The 19,904-nt window shown below is 39.6% G+C and overlaps 1 protein-coding gene across 2 annotated transcripts in view; it reads left to right on the top strand.

Annotated features, from left to right (window-relative positions):
• The window catches only part of LOC127415252 (FAS-associated factor 1-like), a 131,519-nt gene that overhangs the window by 56,914 nt on the left and 54,701 nt on the right, over positions 1-19,904 (top strand). For both annotated transcript variants that reach the window (XM_051653927.1, XM_051653926.1), the window contains exon 8: positions 2,023-2,109. In XM_051653927.1, the coding sequence (XP_051509887.1) occupies positions 2,023-2,109 (87 nt within the window). The remainder of the gene's footprint in view (positions 1-2,022; positions 2,110-19,904) is intronic.

Below are 19,904 nucleotides of genomic sequence, written 5' to 3'. Positions count from 1 at the left end.
TCTGAAATCTTTTTTTCTTAACCATTTTTGATTACTTTCCAAAAATGTTCAAATCTCTGCCTTCCAAGAAACCTAAATGTTTGTTTTGAAGTCAAATAATTTTAAAAGAGCTTCTCTCTGGATGTTTGTAATGATTGGATAAAGTCTGTCAGAAGTACAGAGTGTATAGGGATATTGACAGTAGGGCAGTGCTCATAAAAAAGACCCAATGAAGTGGTGAAATATCAAATTCCCACAAAGGGATGATTTGTTATAGCAGCTATATTCTTCTGCCTGGCCCTTGATGCTGCCGTTACTTCATTCTTTTGGGCTACGATGCCATTTGACCCTAAAAGGTTCATTACAGCCAAGAGCTGGTGTTTATGGCAGCCTGTTGGTCAGACCTGGGCAGCCAAATCCCTGTAGCCCCCTGGTCAAACACAGATATTACACTCTGTAATAACACTGGCCAACCCAGCTGACCCTTGCCTGCTTCAATAAGAAAAGCGCACAGCCCAGTGTGTGGACTCATGGATGTTTGACTGTGTGTGTGTCTGTGCTGCTTCAGTCTTCGACTTCAGACCTGAGGTGGTGATGTCAGTATCTGAATTTGTTTCCCTTTATTGGATTTTTGTCTAATCAGGATGGTTGGGAAGCTGGCTTCAGCCACTGTTCTGTACATACTGTACCCATCTAAATGCCTATCTAAAAATGCCTATCTGTCTATCTTGAAAGACAGGCTTTAAATGAAAATTCTTCCATCAGGTACTAACCCTTGATACCTATATGAATGACTTTCTTCTGCAGGGACACAACTGCTGATTTTATCACAATGGCAGTTCATAGTGACTCATTTTAAAGCTTAAAAAAAGGACCCAAATTCTCATAACAGTAACCTAATCCACATGGCTTGCTTTCTTCTGTGGAACTCAAAAGGGTAATTTTTTTAAAGAATATCCTGGCCACTCTTTTCCATATAATGAAAGAGAGAGGTTACTGGGGCTCAAGCTCCAAAATGACGTCCAAATGTTACTTAAATTTTGGTCTGTTTCTTACTTTAAGCTATCGTAGGACTCAAGAAGACTTGGACTACTTTTATGATACTTTTTTGGTGCTTTTGTGTCCTTTTTGAAGCTTGAAAACTGCAGTACCCATTTGCATCTCCTTTTGTGTTCAATGGAAGAAAGTCAATACGGGTTTGGAATGACATGAGGGTGTTGTAAATGATGGGGGGGTGGGGTTAGTGAGTTATCCCTGTAAATCATCCTTGTTCATATGCTTGGGTTCTTCAGAAGCCTCTGTTGATATATCCAAAAACATTCACAGTTTCGGTGGTTAAATTTTTGTCAACAGAATGAATATGTTTGGATCTGCTAATGATTTCTCAAGCCTATCTCTTTCAAACCCTGCCTCATCCTTTGTTTTCACAAGAATCTTGTGGCCATCATTTCTGCCCCTGTGGGCACGAGTCCTCAGTCTGGCAGAGGATACATGTCCACTCACTGTGCTGGCGGTGGGATTTGGCCATGCGTTAGGAGGGCTTTCCGCCACAATGGCGAGTTTTCTATGCCTCTGTATCTAGCGCCGCAGGGTAGTGCATTCTCTGTGGATAATGTGCTAGAATCTGTGGCCCATCTAGCTCCGGGCGACGCCCGCTTTGATCATCCCCGTCCTCCGCACATCAGCCTGGCTTTAGGCTTTAAACCAACAGTGGCGTAAGAGTGGGGGCCTGTGTCAACTGTTTAAATGCATGCAGTGTTATTAAGTGCAGTTACACAGGAGTGAATGGCAGAAGGGAAATACTGTCCATTTTTAGAGTGAAGGGCTGTTGGCATTGAGCATTAGGACAGGCATCCATGGAATTTTGATAACATGAAGGCCACTTGCCTCTTCTCCCTCTCTTCCCCGTCACTTATCTCATTTGCGACAGTAGCACTTTGTGTTCTTATAGGGTTTATAAGGAAGTAGTGATGTCTACTTAGAAACAGCCTTTTTTGGATGAAAAAGTACACACTGTCTGATCTTTTCTGTTTTTTATCTCAGGTGAAGAGGAACGTTTCAGACCTGACAAACATCCCTGTGCGGCATCAACAGTGGGATGGCTGGCCTGCCTCCGCTTCTGATGACTTGGTAGGTCTTTTTCTTTTCTTTTTTTTCATTGTATAATGTTTATGCACCTGTCTGTTGAAAAACCCTTCTACAATTTAACTTTATTGTGTGTTGTGGCTTATATAAAGATTTACCTTATTAAAATAAAAGGGTTGAGCATGTCATTTCTGCACCGTTAGTGTCATCAAACAGAACTGCAAAAATCATGACTTTCAAACCGCTTTTCCGAACACATACTCTGTTTGCCATTGGTCAATAAACTGATAATTTCGCCTCAAACTCGTTCCATTGGTTGAGTTGATGTTGCTATCTTGGGCTGGTTTGGATGCAGACAAATAGATAAATGTTTTGATAGAGATGCAGTGTTGTCACTTTTAGGGGTATCAACCTAATTATAGCTGCCTCTGCATATTTAAATATTAGTTCACTCCCAAAAATTACAATTCTGAGTGCTCATGTTGTTCCAAACCTGTATGACTTTCTTCTGTGAAACACAAAGATGTTAGACAGAATGTTTGGCTCAGTCACCATTCGCTACTATTGCATTTCTGTCATTGCAATGAAAGTTAATTTTGACTGAGGTTAATATTCTGCCTAATATCCACAAAAAAACAAAACAAAATAATAATATAATATCCCTTTACACTGGGAATGGAGAAAAAATTAAATGCATCACCTGTAAACAGGAATGTCTTTTTAACTTTGTAGTGGTTTAGGCATCACCTGACGTGAAAGAAAGATGTTGGTACTAATTAAGATGTCACAGAGCATCTCACATCTCTTGTCCTCTCTATGTGGACATTACAGCTCATGCAGTGGGGGGGGTCAATGACCTTTCCCGCCATGTTCTTTGCTCCCAGCCTTTCAGTCCAAACTCACTCAGAGTGATCAGAGAGGGCCTAACACCGAACCCTGAGCAACTCCACTCTCCCCCCTCACCTCCCAGCTCAGACATCCTCAATAATCATCCACACAATAACTATGGGAACTTTTTTGTCACTTATGCATGGAAAATGCCCTAGTGTTTTAACCTTGAAAGGGCAATGTGTTTAAGGTGTATGCTTGTGATTGTCATTGTTTTCTTCTTGATTTGCTGTCAAGTGTCTAATTGAGTGTAAGTATGGTTTCAAAGGGTGTGGCCTTTGAACTAGTGAACAAACCTGTTTTTTCTGAGCTGTTTGTTTCAGGTGTCAAACGTTTTTTCCTCCTCCCCCCACCCCTATATTATCTTTAAATCGTGTTAAAGGGATAAGAAAGTAATACAGGTTTGGAACAACATCAGGGTGAGTGAATAATAGACTTTTCATTTTTTGGTATATAATCCCTTCAAATGACTAAAATGCATCTGGATCCTGAGCTATTAAAATGGGTTTGGTTGCCTCAATTTAAAGAACAAAATAAAACAAAATATGAGAGTACCAGAACAAAGGTCTATGGCCCTATTGTCAAAAGCTTTATGAGCAGTGTTTCACAGGGCTCTTTAACAACGACCATTGTTTATTTTCAGTGTTCACTTGTAAGGCTCATGTATCTCACCCTTTGCATTTAACTCTCATATTGTCAAAGCAGAGATAGTTTCATCCTTTTGCAAAAAGCACAATGGACACAAGGTCACTGAATCACACCCTCTCACCACAGACTGCCCACTTGAGTCGGGCCACTTCAGGGCTGAAGTGCACTTACTGAAGACCTCAACTCACAATCTTGGTTTTTGATGAAGAGGGCATGGCTCATGAATACTCTTTAAGGCACATTAAACCGTTAATGCCCGAGCTGTGATTGGTTATGTGTGGTTGTCCCGCACTTGGCCACAGAGCAGCTTTCAGCTTCACCTCGACCCGGCTTATACGAAGGAAGTATTATTAAAAGCACCTGTCTTAATAATGGCCTCTGGCCCTTATTGAAACGGCTTGCCTTGCATTAGACTCAAAGCTCAGACAGGGCCGACTTAACGCATATCTCATTAACCTTCCCTCATCTCCTGGGATTTGTACCAATAAACATTACAGCCCGGGCTTAGAAATACATTTACCAGCAGTCTAAATCCATGCCTGCTCCGCTGTGCTTTCATTACCCTTTGCTTGCTCATATACAGCGAGTCTGTCTGCACTCTGTTCCACCTCATAAGGGAGAAAAATGGAAAAACTGATCAGTAGTCAGTTTACATTTCGCATGCTGAGCTTTTAAGCATGTAGGTTTTGAAGGAGCTTGCGACAGGTTTGGGTTTTTTCTGGTATTGTTGATGGCAGTTGAAATGGATTGAACTTTTAATATATTTATCAGTTTCAGAGGGACAGCAGAACCTATACTTGGCTCAGAAATCGTTTCAGCACATTGTCTGTTTTCATATTTTATTTTACTCTCAAAGAACCAGTGACTCAAGATCTTCGTTTACACCTGCAGTATATTCGAACCCTGATTAAAATTATTTTGATGTCCATGTGCGACAAGCCAAATTAAATGAAAGATTTTATTTATGTTTGTACCTGAAGAAGTCCCTTGGACAATAATTTTTCTATATTCAAAGGCAAAAAAATATTTTTTGATTTTTGATCCATTTATACATTGAAACTGTTTAACAGTGTTTTACCAGTTAACATTTAAACAGTACAGCTATTTTAACTGGATTTAATAATAGCATTGTAAATGTGTCTCCGGGGAGAAAGGGATTAAAAAAAAGAAAAGTCATTGTCCCTTCTTTTGCCTTTTGAATCAGTGGTGGATCTTAGTGGTTGTCTTGACATCCCTGTGCAGTGTCTGTAAATTCAAAGGAGGCTATTTACCATAGTCATGTTTATCCCTTGTTTGTTTGAGTGGGTGTAGTCAGGATGCGTGTGGTGTGTTTGAGGGGCTGACACAGGCTGCTTCATATGGCAGGCCACTGGAGGACTGCTGTTTGCAGGCTTCGTTTGGCATTAACTGCCTAAACTTTGGTGCATTTGCAGCCTGAGCACATAGTTCATATGCACTGCAGTTATAAGGCTGGACTATTTAGCAGCTCATTTTCTGTTACATTTACCTTGTACATTTACTCGTTTGGTGGACACTTTTATCCAATTAGACTTGGAGTATAATACAGTTAAGGTACAGATTTTATTGAACTATGTGTTCCATGGGAATTAAAACTATGACCTTGGTGTTGCTAGCACTGTGCTCTACCAGTTTGAAATACAGGGACTCTAGCTATGTTTCCATCCAAGCTGCGCATTTAATTTAAATGAAAGACCATAATATCTAATAAAACTAATAAAGCCTTGTTTCCGGGTCCTGGGTAGCTCAGCAAGTAAAGATGCTGACTACCATACCTGGAGTTGCAAGTTCAAATCCAGGGCGTGCTGAGTGACTCCAGTCAGGCTTCCTAAGCAACCATTTGGCCCGGTTGCTAGGGTGGGTAGAGTCACGTTTTGTTAACCTCCTTGTGGTCACTATAATGTGGTTCTTGCTCTCGGTGAGGTGCGTGGCGAGTTGTGTGTGGATGCCGCAGAGAATAGCATGAGGCTCCACACGTGCTATGTCTCCGCGGCAAAGTGCTCAACGAGCCACGTGATAAGATGCACGGATTGACGGTCTCAGACGCAGAGGCAACTGAGATTCATCCTCCGCCACCTGGAATGAGTCGCGTCACTATGCCACCACGAGGATTTAAGAGTACAATGGGAATTGGACATTCCAAGTTGGGGAGAAAATCCAAAAAAATACAAATAAAGCCGTGTTTCCATCCCATGTGTTCAAAAGAACAAAATTGTCACTTTTTGTAAAATTTTAGCCACAAAATTTGGTTTTAGAACACACAGATAAAACACTCTAAACAACTTTGTCTCATGTCTGGGAGCGACAGCGCCTCACCCAATTCTGGGAGCACTGTGTGTGTGCACTCCTTCCTTTGCCATGCAGATCTATAATATACTTTTAAAAAGTGTCAATATACCTGCTCTTCAGCACAGTTCAAGTTTGTATTCGACTTATTTGCTTTGCAAACTCAGTCTTTGGATTTTTCAGACACCTTTATTACAGAATGACCAAAGCAACATTTCAGATGCGATGATTGGTCTGCTGGTTAGTCCAGTTATGGACGAGTTATTCAGTCACATAACATTTTTGTGTGCATCTTGTAGTCCTAATGAATTCAATTGGAGTTTATTCGCTAAATGTGTTTCCATCATAGTTTATGCGCATTTGTTCTTATCAAATAAAAAATGTATCCACCTCAAGCAAGCATATATGTTTTTTTATGCGCATTTTGGAGATTTTATTTGCTTCTTGGTGTTTCCATCCAGCAGTTTTTATGCGATATCCCAAAAGGTGTATGAAAATACTTGGTTGGAAACCCAGCTACTGTTAAGTACTGTCATTTTATTCTGGGGATTGAAATTGGGATGGTTAATTTTCTATTGGAAAGGCCAGTAATACCAGTTCATCATTAATTTATTAAAATTATTTTGTATCTTATGTAAACAATGTAATCAAAATAGAAGAAATAATTGTATTAAAGACTGGGCAACGGTGCACTACACTCTTGCCACAATTAATAAAAAGCACCCGAGCTCATGTATTTGTTTATTTTATTTGTTCTCTTAATTTAGTTGGCTAATTGGTCCATTTCTCACCTCCTGAGTTCATTCTCTTTTTCACACACACACACCTCGTGAAACACCTATGGGAATGATTGACAACTTCTGGAACGTTCTTATTAGAGTCTTTTCCCCCTTAATTGCTGACATTTATCCAGTGTTTCTTGGTGTTTGCTAATGTATTACTGCGGCTACTCTCTGAGGGGCTCCATGGCCCATGACTGTTATGGGCTTTCGGCCTCACAGACTTGCAGAGGCAGCTTATTGGGCCCGCTGGTTGCCGTAGTGACAAGGCTCAGCTCTAAGCCCGTACAGAGCCCCTGGTGAGATTGCTGTCTGTCTGCAGGTGAAGTTCTTCCGAGAGAGATGTATATGCACCCTTATATTGCCAAACTTCCATCATCAAAACTGCCAACCTGCTGTCTTTGCATTCGGTTCCTCACCGGAGCCGTCTGACTCAAATCATGCTTTACATGTTTAGATCAACACCTGGCTGACTATGCCTGTGTTGTACTTAATGCCAGGCAGTCGTGTTGTTTAGTCATATGCAGGGGAAATGGACCTGTATTTTATTGAGCTTGTTATTTCTGTAAAGATTTTTCCCTTCCAAATAGTAGTTCTCTTTGCTTGGCAGGTAGAAGTGTAATGATTTTTGAATAATGTAAATAAACATCAGCATTGTTTTGTAGCCAGTGCACAGGCCTGTACACACCAACTTTTACATAATTTTAAGATTACACTTTTTTTTACATGCATTTTTTTTTTTTTAGAGGCTAGGTAAATTTTATTTTATTTTATTTGTTTGCATGTTGAACAGTACATTCAGATTTTCAAACATTTTTAAGAGAATGATGAGAATTCAGTATCCATCGGTGTGAATAAGTTTGGTGTGAAAGATTGCTGTAATTATTTTATTCTTTATTTTCATTTAGTTTCAGAGGTAGTTTGTTCAGGAAATTAGCCCTTTGGTCATTTTGAATACTTTTGAATGTCTAGAATCCATAGAGCTTTTCAATTAGTCAATGGATTTAGCAGAAATATTGACAAAGCTAATTAACAATCTAAATATTGCTGTTATGACACTCGGGGAGCCATACATACTGACTGTTTTTGTAAACGTATTGGTGGATTTACTATACTGTAATTATTGTTAAAGGCATTTGCTGGTCTTTCACTCCTATAAAATAGCAATAATGTCCTGTAAAACGTTCTAGCCTATTCACACTGTATTTTCTCGAAGAGCTTAATTTTATAAGGTTCATTGGACATCTTAAACACTGTATTTGACCCTGGATTTTAATCAAGACTGACACCTCTTCAACGCTAACCTGAAAAGGTCCAACAGGTGTTTAGGGTGGGGCTTCTTATTTTCTTTTCTTCCCTGGACTCGGCGCGCTCTCGCTTTTTTCGCGCTCTGTAGCTCTCTTGTCCTCTTCCTTCAAAGAAGACAGGAGCAAGGTGCAGCTTGGGGCTCTCTGACGACTAGAGCAGCTGTCAGCAGTAATTATCTCCTTCACAGCCTGAGAGACCGAGAACTAGAACAAAATAGCTGAAAAATACAGAAAGGACAAGGAATAAGGTAGCTAGAGAAATTTGTTAGGTGGTGGTAAACCGAGAAGAAGAATTCCTCTTGGACGAGGACAGCGAAAGAGACATAGAATTCCTCTTTTGCTTGATGCTCAGTGCCAGAGGCTTTAATGCAAGTGTTAATAAAAGGGGTCCAAAAGAGGAGGATTTTGTCCTTTGTTTGCTGGTGGAGAAGGAGGTGTGGAAAGATGAGGGGGTGACCTCTCCCCTGTAGCCTGCGGCTCTGAAACACAAGCAACCAGACACACTGTTGGGAGATCGAGAGGTCACGAACATGGAAGTTTTACCACTTACCTATGACTAAGTGTCTTAATTCTACCCTTCTTCCTACTTCTGGAAAAGTCTTAAAGGGGGCATATTGTGGAAAACCAGACTTTCCTTACTTTATTCAGATTAGAGTTTGATTTATGATTTATAAATATTGTAACGTTCACAAAGCAAAGCTCCCTGCCCATTTCACCATTTACAATTTATGAAAACGAATATTCATAAACGGATCATTCAGAAATCATTTTGATATCACAAACATGGGCATGTTAATACTGCCCATGTTACATATCAACACACATTCAGTATTAGGCAACTTGACCCACCCTGATGAATGACAGTGTGATTTATTCTAGAAGTCTTAAAGGTACAGTAGCAAAAACATTCCAAGGGTCAGACAGAGGGTGGAAAATATTCATGGAATACTGTAAAGATTTTTGGTACATAAAAAGTAACGGCAGTTTCACATGAGTGGGGCATGAGCAGCGCGTTTTCGTTTCGGCGCCCATGTTAACAGATTACGCCCTTCACATTGCAAGCGTGATGCCCATTTTACACGATGCATATGCAGTACGTATTTTTTTCAGTGCCCATGTTAACAGGTTAGAGCATTTACACCGCACGCAGGTGCAGCACGACAATGCGTTTCAGGAGTGGTGCAGAAGCATTTTTCATGTGAAATACACTACACAACATGTTATATGGTGTGTGGGGGAGGGGGACACAAAATAATGGTGATTATTACCCATTATTTTATTTGTGGTATACAGAAGCCATAGGTTCAGTTGCGCACTTCAAACGCGTCTTATGTGAAAGCACAATCAAGTGCGTGCTGCTTCCGCCTATGCACCGCATCTGCACTGCTTACGCACTGCTAGGCATCATGTGTAAAACGGCCATCAGTCGCGAGATGAAGCGTCCCAGATGTGTCCCAGACATGGCAGTGAGCGGATAGTTTCGGCACCGAGCCTATTTTTGCAGCACGGTTCATGCGGAACTCGACGGCTCTGGGTGCAGTAGAAAACTAATATAACCAGGAAATTTTAGAAAAGACACAAAAACAAATAAACAGTTGATTATCTGAATGCACTTTTATGCATTCTGTATAAAACGGCCATCAGTTGCGAGGTGAAGCGTCCCAGACGTGGCAGTGAGCGAGTAGTTTCGGTGCCGAGCCTATTTTTTTTTTTTTTTTTATGATTAACATTTTTATTTATTAAAACACAGGAAAACAAAACATAATTATAAATACACAAAATCAACTTTTAACACCCACTACCACCCCTCCTCCTCCCCAACCCCAACCCCACCCCAAACCTCAACAAACATCGCTGTGGTCTTAGATGAACACACATAAAAAATACAAAAACAAAAACCAAACAACTAAAAGAGGAAAAAAAAGATTAAAAAAAAAATAATAATAAAAAAATACATATATATACAAATATAAAAATCACACACACTGACAATTACCCCTCTCTCTCCACTATTCCACCCGAGAACCCTCCAAAAATGCTAAATATCCACCCCATTTTCTTACAAACAAATCCGGATTCCCTAGTCTTCAAGTCTTTCCCTCTTCTAAGGCTGCCACTCTCCCCACCTCCGAGCACCACTCCTGAAACGGGGGTGCTCCAACCGACTTCCAACCCCTCAAAATCACCTGCCTGGCGGCCATAACACAGGTTAGGACCCAATCCTCCACATGTTTATTCTCCACATTAATTTCTGCCCCATCTCCCAAGATACAGAGTCTGGGGCAAAACGAAACCTGAGTGCCCAAGACATCACATACAATATTCTGAACTCTCAGCCAAAACCCTTGGATCTTAACGCACCCCCAAAAAACATGGGTTATATCTCCATCCTCCGATTGGCATCGCCAGCAGGTAGGTGTGTCTTTAAGACCAAGCCTATACAGTCTAGAGGGGGTCCAATAGAATCTATGTAAAATTTTGAACTGAATAAGGCGAACCCTCGCATCTCTAGATACAGACTTGACATTTTTCAGAATCTTAGTCCACACTCCATCCTCCAATACCAAATTCAAATATTTCTCCCAATTAATAGAAGTTAAAGCTCCATCCCCCATACTCTGAATTAACAGGGAGTAGTACACTTATGCCTCATGACCTTTTCCAAAAGCCGCAATCACCTCTCCCAAAGCATCTTAGGGAGGTGTGTGCTACTCCCAAAAATAGTACAAAGCAGGTGGTGCAATTGTAAATATCTATAAAACTGAGGTCTGGGAATCCCAAAATGTTGGACCAAGTTTTCAAACGATCTCAACACTCCACTTTCATATAGGTCACAGAGTGTAGCAACCCCCCTCACAATCCACTCTGGCCAGCAGAAAGGGGACTTGCCAATACATAATCTTGGGTTCTGCCATATGCTCGAGGCAACATTTAAATAAGTGTCCAATTTAAACAATCTGGATACTTTAGTCCATACCGAGTGTAAATGCAAAATAACGGGGTGTAACTTTTCCAATTAGTTTGATAGAGATGCTTTGTAATGGCGAAATAGGGGCAAGAACTGCCTGTTCAATAACAAACCAGGGAGGGGCTCTCTCAGGTGGAAGTGACCAATGAGCCAAATGTCTGAGACTGAACGCATAGTAATAAAACAAAATCTTGGGTAGGCCTAGCCTTCCTTTGTCAATCGGCCTATGTAACTTATTAAAATGCAATCTGGGACATTTACCGTTCCAAATGAAGGACTTCGCTATGCTATAAAATTGCTTGAAATAAGAGAGGGGGACATCTACAGGGAGAGATTGTAGCAGGTAGTTAAATTTTGAAATACAATTCATTTGAATAACATTAACCTTCCCAATCATCAATAAATGTAATGAAGCCCACCTGCCCACATCGCTCAAATCTTTTTATTAAAGGGTCAAAATTAACACTAACTAAATCAGACAAATTTGTTGGGAATAAAATCCCCAAATACTTAATGCCCTGTTTGGGCCATTGGAAGGCGCCCGGCTGGAAAGCCGTTATTGGACAGTATGCTGTCAGAGCCAAAGCTTTGGATTTAGACCAATTAACTTTGTATCCTGAGAACTTGGAAAAATAATTAATAATTCTGTGGAGGCAAGGCATAGATCTAGTAGGTTCAGAGACAAATAATAAAATATCATCTGCGTAAAGCAGAAGCTTATGCGCCACACCTCCCGCCACCACCCCTGGAAAATCATCCTCCCCCCTTATCGCGGCTGCTAATGGTTCCAGGGCAAGACAGAACAATAAAGGAGAAAGAGGGCAGCCCTGCTGAGTGCCCCTATCCAGAGTAAAATAATCTGAAATTAATCCATTTGTTTATACCGCTGCTACAGGGTGTCTATAAAGTAACTTAATCCAACCAATAAATGTACACCCGAATCCATACGTTTCCAAAATCTTAAAAAGATAATCCCATTCTACCATATCAAACGCCTTTTCGGCGTCAAGTGAGATGGCAGCGACTGGAGATTGATCATTCGCTACTGACCACATGATATTGATGAGACGCCTGATGTTATCAGAAGAGCTATGGCCCCGAATAAATCCCACCTGATCTATATGTATAAGAGATGTCATAACCTTACTTAGTAGGTTAGCCAAAATTTTTTACAATATTTTTACATCTAGTTGGATCAGGGAAATTGGATGGTAACTTTTACACTCGCTTGGATCATTGTCCTTTTTAAGAATCAGACTGATCTGGGCTTGTGTCATGGATGGAGGAAGCTTTCCATTCTTTAAAGATTCAGTATAAACTTCTAACAAAAGTGGAGCCAGTTCTGTAGCATAGGATCTAAAAAATTCTGCGGCAAAACCATCTGGCCCCGGAGCCTTGCCAGTAGGTAGGGACTTAATTACCTCGTCAAGCACCTCCAAGGTTATCTCAGAATCAAGAGAGTTTTTTTGCTCAATCGTCAGTTTAGGAAGATCTAATGGTTCCACAAAGTTTCTAATATCGTCATCAGTAGATGAAAACGTGGAACTATCAAGATAGAACTCTTTAAAGGCATTATTAATATCAATGGCTGAGGTAAAAATTTCACCACCAGCAGATTTCACTGAGGGAATAATAGAAAGAGACACTCTCTACTTTATATATCTAGCCAAAAGCTTCCCTGCTTTGTCACCCGACTCAAAGTATGACTGTCTTGCCCTGAATAACCAAAACTCCGCTTTCCACGACAAAATAGTATTATATCTATATTTCAGTCGGGTCAGTTCTCTGAGGACCACAGCTGACATAAGGCGCTTCATATTAACATCTGACATTTTGATATAGTAGAAAAAATAAATTGTGTGTCAAAAACAAAATTATGCAGACCACATTCCCCATTATGGAAACAATCAAACCCTGAACTTCCCCCCGAACAAAACAAACAGAAAAAAGAAAAACGTACGCACGAAAGCGCCAACTGGCGACAATCCCTCTAAACTCAAAACGTCCATGAACGCCCACGAGCCCCCACGACCACTTTGCCATCGGATTGCTCAATTTTGCCTCACAAATTTGTGAGGCAAAATTACATAACAGAAATTACTTGGTAAAATAAACCCCAGCCAATAGGAAGAATGAACACAAAGAATGTGTAGATTCATTCTCAGAACTGTCTCAAAGGTGTAATCTTCCACAAAACAAATTCCAGCTGATATAATACCATTCAGATATGTTCAGTGAGCCGGCTGTTATGAGTCCAACGGATGACGTAATCATTCCAATGTCCCGTAAAAATACTCAACAAAACAAACTACAGCCAGCAGGAGGAATAAGCACGAAGAACAAACAGATTAATCCACAGCTGTTCCAAACGAGTGTTATTCAATAGAACAAGCTCCAGCCGCTAGGCGGAACCAATACAAAAAGAAACAAAACCGGCTTCCCGGTTCCCCGGATGGTCAAGTCAATTCACTCGGAGGCCGCATAAAAGTATATACCATGACTTACACAATCCGTCAACTTTATAAAAGACATCCTTTGTGTGAGCTTGTAGATATTTTGCGGTCATCCGTAGTGTCCACTCTCAAACTGGCCGGGAACATCAGTGCGAAAGTAATTTTTTGTCAGTGCAAAAGTTTCTTTAAGGAAAAGTGTTGTTCACAAAACAAGCTCCAGCCGCTTGGCGGAGCCAACGCAAATGAAAAAAGAAACCAAAATGAGCCTAGCTTCCTCAAAAACCAGAGTAAGTACAGCGAGTCGACCCGCTCACATGAGAAACACCCAATGGTTTACTCACCCATTGATTCAATAAAAGACTTTGCCTGATTGGGACATGTAAATACTTTGCGACCGACCTTCGTTTCTATTCTCAGTTTGGCTGGAAACATCAGAGCAAAAGTGATCTTTCGCTGATGTAAGAGTTTCTTACATTCCTTGAACCGATCGCGTTGCTCTCGTCGAACTCGCAAAGTCCGTGAATAAGAAAATATTATGGTTCTTCCAAGAAAGCTACCCTTTGCTCCTCGCCTGGTGCAACACAAGATCTTTATCGGATGATCTCAGAAATCTGGCCAGAATCGATCGGGGCCTATCTCCCTCAGCAAATCTGTGAGCTGGGACTCTGTGAGCTCGTTCGATTTCCAGCTTGTGGACTGTTATGTCGAGCAGACTCGGGAAAAGCTCATCTAGGAATTTCACCATATCTCTGCCCTCCTCATGCTCAGGAGTTCCAACAATTTGAACGTTATTCCTGTGGCTTCTATTCTCAAAATCTTAAAGCTTTTCAAGGAGATGTTCCAAGTCAACTTTGGTCGCGGGCGGATTAGCAGTTAATTCCCTCCTAAGATTCCAGAAAATTGAATTTTATTTCCATCGCCGTAATCGATTGACGTATTACAGCGAGATCCTCCAAGTCAGCAAGAACCTTCGTCAACATCCCCGACATGTTGGACAGCTGATGCTGGATCTCCTCTCCTCTGTAGGCCTGTCGGAGCTTTCATCCTGAACACGTAAGTGTCTTTTAATGTCTCCAGAGCCCTAGCATTTTGACTTCTTTGCCATGTTTTGCCTCAAAGAGCAAATGTGTAACTGGGTGTATCAAATTTCACCAGATTATAACATAAAAATTATAAAAAATTTAATGAATGTTTGCACCTTTGTATCAGTCCCACAATTGTCAAAAAAAGTGTCAAAACTGGATCATATTGCCACTGTTGGGAAGAACTCAAATGTGGAGAAGATGCTGGGAAACCAAAGAACGTGCAGTACCTGAAGAATTTTTATTGAGAACAGTTGGCAGTTTCATTGCTCAGGACAAAGCAGAGACTCATGCACAGCATTCACAAAAGACATACATTGATCATCGAGGAAGCAACACACAATATTAAGAACCAAGGGGATGTAAACTTTGGAACAGGATCATTTGTGTAAATTCAGATATTATTTTGTCTTGTGGGATATAAATATGTGTTATGTCAAATATCTTCATCAGGGCAGTCCTAAATAAAACAAAAAACAAAATGCAACTTGCAGATTCTGCAAGGGGGATGCAAACGTATGCACTCAACTGTGCATTTTAGAGAGCAGATGAGTGATGCCTTTTAATTGTTGAGAGGTTGCTATTGTTTTTGCATGTTTCATTTGTGTTTCTGTAAGAAGTATAAGACAGAGTGTAGCAAATACACTTCAAGTACTATAAAGCTATAAAGATATGGCCTCTTATCATTATTTAGTACATAGTACATAACTGACCACACAGGTCAAAATCAAGCGGACACAATTGTCTAATCTGTAGCGTTGGTTGTTTGTTTATTCTGCTTGCCATGCGGGAATGCACACCACAGCTTTACATGTTGGAAAACATATGATTTGCATTTACACCGTGAATTTTACATTTTTATGGCCTCTAAAAACTCATTCTCCAAAGAAAAATAATCATCTAATATCTAAACAGTAAATTATGACATCTGGCATTATTGCATGTTGTCTTTCTGTATAGACAATCTGTCTTTTATTAGTCCTTACAGACAAGAAACACTATCTGTGATTCTTCTCTCTGTGTGGGCCATAACAAAAGAGAGAGTTTGTTGTGTCTGTTTGTGTGTTTTGGGGGATTTGGCGCCATGTTGAAGTACTTGACACCCTCTGAAATCCTCTCTTGGATGCATTATAGGATATTATGGTGCTTAAACCGAAGCTTCTTTATGCTTTAATCTGTTATGTCTGTTAACCAATACCAAGACCTGACATACATGTTTATGTCTTAAATCTGTTAAAACCCACTTTATTATCCTCTTTTTTTTTTTTTTTTTTCCTAATATCAGGTGCTATTCTTTTTACTTTTTATTTTTTGACAGAGAAGTTAAAGAGACATGGAAAGAGAGAAGGAAAAAGGTCATATTCAAACATTTTGCTTCCTGCATGAACTTCACAGTTCAAAATGTCTTGAGCACATGTGCTGATCGCTAGGCCATGGCACCTTATCTTTTTGACATTTGTCCAGTTATTATTTTTCTTTAGCTTTGGATATACTGTAATAAACATGGTTGTGTGACTTTGTGAGATAAATAGTAGTGTATGGAAACCCTTTTGTTCTCTGTCTGTCAAATAGGGCTGCAACTAACGATTATTTTGATAATCGATTAATCTAACAATTATTAGACTATTCAGTGATTATTGTAACGATTAATCACTAGCTCTTAACCGACTATTCAGCTTGTACCTTGACTTGAAAGGTTGTAATAAATGTGCTTACTAATAATGAGGACAAAATCATCTTTTAAGAATACCTCTAAATTACATTCACTGAATTAAGGGGAAAAAATACTTTTTATTAAGTTTAATTCATTAAAGAAATTCACTGCAAAAAACCTATTGTTATCAAGTGTTTTTGTCTTGTTTTCCATTTAAAATGGTCTAAAACTACTTAAAACAAGATACATTTACTTGAGAACAACATATAAGATATTAAGACTTGCTTTAAGAGAATGTATCTTAAATATAAGTGTATTTTGCATATAAGTGTATTTTTTTCACTTGGTTATATTTCTGCAAGTGCAGTAAATACAAAATATACTTATATTCAAGATCTACTCTCTAAAAGCAAGTCTAAATATCTTATATGCTGCTTCTCATGTGAATGCATCTTTTTTTAAAGGATTTTTAGATATTTAAAATTTGTATTTTTAATGTTATATTCAACATTCTCAGATTCTTTTTTTTTTTTTCTTCTGCAGTATAGCTGCTAAAGAAAATGTACGTTGTTTTAAAGGAGTTTTAGATATTTATATTGGAAAACAAGCCAAAACGAAAACAATTCAAAAACGTATTTTATTGCAGTGTATAATGGGGCGAAGGCTACCCTCTCTCACCTTTCTGTTCACTTCAGTCCATCTTTAACTCACAAAAAAACAAACTTGCTCTTATTAATAAAGCTGCGTATTGCCAATTTTCTTCACGATAAGAAATGCACAGTGACACATATATTATAATTCAATAAGTCACGAGCCATCACGTTATAATCTAGCTGCATTAAGTGCACGCGCTCGAGGGACAAGCATCCCTGCGACACAGTGTGCCTCAGCCGGGTGCAGTTTCAATCTCTCCCCCTTAAATCAGGACATTCGAGCAACTGATAGAAGCACTGACCGCATAGAGAGTTTTGGAGTTTGTAGTTATTTACATGATCTGCTTCCATATTATTTGAACATTAAAAATGTAACGCCAGGGTGTTTCCTTTTAAAGACGCTTGACACGCAAGTTTTGCTTTAGTGGAACGGCAGCCCCACTTATTCCACAACGAGAGTGTTTCTGTATGTACTTATTTTGTATTTTTGCATTATAATTCGCTCATACTTTGCGATCTACATCACCTGAAGCTGTTTGGAAAGTTTGGAGTGCGTCTGGACTGTGAGCTGTGTAATTCTTCCTCTCCTCAGTCAGGCGCGAACTGCAGTGCTGCTCTCATCATTAGAGTTTAATGTGATCTCATGTTACGTTAAATGAGATCAAATGACAATTCGACAACTAATATTTTTGTTGATTTGTAAAAAATAAATTATTTTCGATAACGTCGACTAATCATTTCAGCCCTACTGACAATTGTTTTTTTTTACCATGGCTTGCAATTGTTGCCTGATCTGCTGTAGCAGGACCAAACTTTTTTTGCTAGGTAAAGCACCTGAAATTGATATCGAGCTCCAGAGCCCCTTGCAGTTTGGTGTCCCTTGCTGTTTCCTTATTACTACTTTAGACTGAGTTTGTGTGGACTAAGTAGTATCATTTTGCATTATTTAGAAAGTAAAGGCAGCTATGTTCTTTAAGATGTTAGAAATTAATATGTAAAATCTGGCTGTTTGAATGTAGTGTGTAAGTGGCAATGTCAGGTGAGTCGAGAAAATAGAACTCTGTGCTGTCGCTCCAGGGAGTTGAATGTGTGTGTGTATGGGGCAGGCATCTGTAATGAGTCCCAGTAGTGTGGAGTGCTGGTGACATTTCCTCTCTAGCCTGAGAGTTAATGAGGTACTCAGGCCTTCACCAACAGCTCAACGCATGCTGCATGTGATGCTCTTTAGACACCAAGCAAGACAGAACCTTCATATCTGCCATGAGCCAGAGAAACCCTGCTTAGAAATTGGTGATTTGTGCAAACTTTACTCAGGATGGCTGTTTTAAAAGGATAATTCACCCAAAAAATAAAATTCTGTCATTGTTTAGTCACCCTCATGTTGTTCCAAACTGTATGGCTTTCTTTCTTTCTTTCTTTTTTTTTTTTTTTTTTGTGAAACACAAAAGCAAGTTAGGGACTGACAGCCTCGGTCACCATTCTCTTTTATTGAATGGAAAAAAGATGCAATGAAAGTGACAACTGAGGTTGTCAGTCCCGTACATTCTGCCTAACATCTCCTTTTGTGTGGAGAAAAGAAAGTCACCAGTTCCAGTATGGAATGACATGAGTGTGAGTAAACAATGACAGAATTTTCATTTTTGGATGCTTTAAATATACTGGGTTACTTTGAAAACTTATAATACTTTTTAAGAGACATTCATCTTATTTTAAACAAAGCTTGGTTTAGTTTCAGTCAAGATTATAAATTGCAATATAACCTAATATTTTGCCATTTTGGGATAATTGATATTGGCCCAATAACCAGTGCCAGAACCTACCAACAGCCTTGTCAACAGAAAATGCACAATTTCTGTTATCATTTATTTTTGTGTATTTTGAGTAAATATTGTGTGGAATTGTTTTTGCAATTTTGTTTGCCATTTGATGTCATACATATATATATATATATATATATATATATATATATATATATATATATATATATATATATATATATATATATATATATATATACATACACACCGATCAGCCACAACATTAAAAACACCTGCCTAAAATTGTGTAGGTCCCCCTCGTGCTGCCAAAACAGCACCAACCCACATCTCAAAATAGCATTCTGAGATGCTATTCTTCTCACCACAATTGTCCAGAGTGGTTATCTGAGTTACCGTAAACTAGTTCGAACCAATCTGGCCATTCGCTGTTGACCTCTCTCATCAAAAAGAAATTTCCATCCACAGAACTGCCGCTCACTGGATGTTTTTTGTTTTTGGCATCATTCTAAGTAAATTCTACAGACAGTTATGTGTGAAAATCCCAGGAGATCAGTAGTTACAGAAATACTCAAACCAGCCCATCTGGCACCAACAATCATGCCACAGTCAAAATCACTGAGATCACATCCCATTCTGATGGTTGATGTGAACATTAACTGAAGCTCCTGACCCATATCTGCGTGATTTTATGCACTGCACTGCTGCCACATGATTGGCTGATTAGATAATCGCATGGATGATTGTTGGTGCCAGACGTGCTGGTATGAGTATTTCTGTAACTGATGATCTCCTTGGATTTTCATACACAACAGTCTCTAGAATTTACTCAGAATGGTGCCAAAAACAAAAAAACATCCAGTGAGCGGCAGTTCTATGGACAGAAATGCCTTGTTGATGAGAGAGGTCAACAGAGAATGACCAGACTGGTTCGAACTGACAAAGTCTATGGTAACTCAGATGACCGCTCTGTGCAATTGTGGTGAGAAGAATAGCATAGAGGGGGCCCTACACAATATTAGGCAGGTGGTTTTAATGTTGTGGCTGAGATATATACATATATACACACGCACGCACACACACACATGCAGTTGAAGCCAGAAGTTTACATACACCTTAGCCAAATACATTTAAACTCAGTTTTTCACAATTCCTGACATTACCTCGAAAGCTGCCACCCTCCCCATCTCCGTGCACCATTCTTGAAATGAGGGCACTCCAGCAGACTTCCATCCCCTTAAAACAATTTGTCTGCCAATCATAACAGTGGTTAGGACCCAATTTTTTATGTGTTTATCCCCTATATTGATGACTGCCCCATCGCCTAAA

Source organism: Myxocyprinus asiaticus, chromosome 24 (genome assembly GCF_019703515.2).
Source record: "Myxocyprinus asiaticus isolate MX2 ecotype Aquarium Trade chromosome 24, UBuf_Myxa_2, whole genome shotgun sequence".
NCBI classification, from domain to species: Eukaryota; Metazoa; Chordata; class Actinopteri; order Cypriniformes; family Catostomidae; genus Myxocyprinus; species Myxocyprinus asiaticus.
This window is presented reverse-complemented; position numbering and strand designations above follow the sequence as displayed.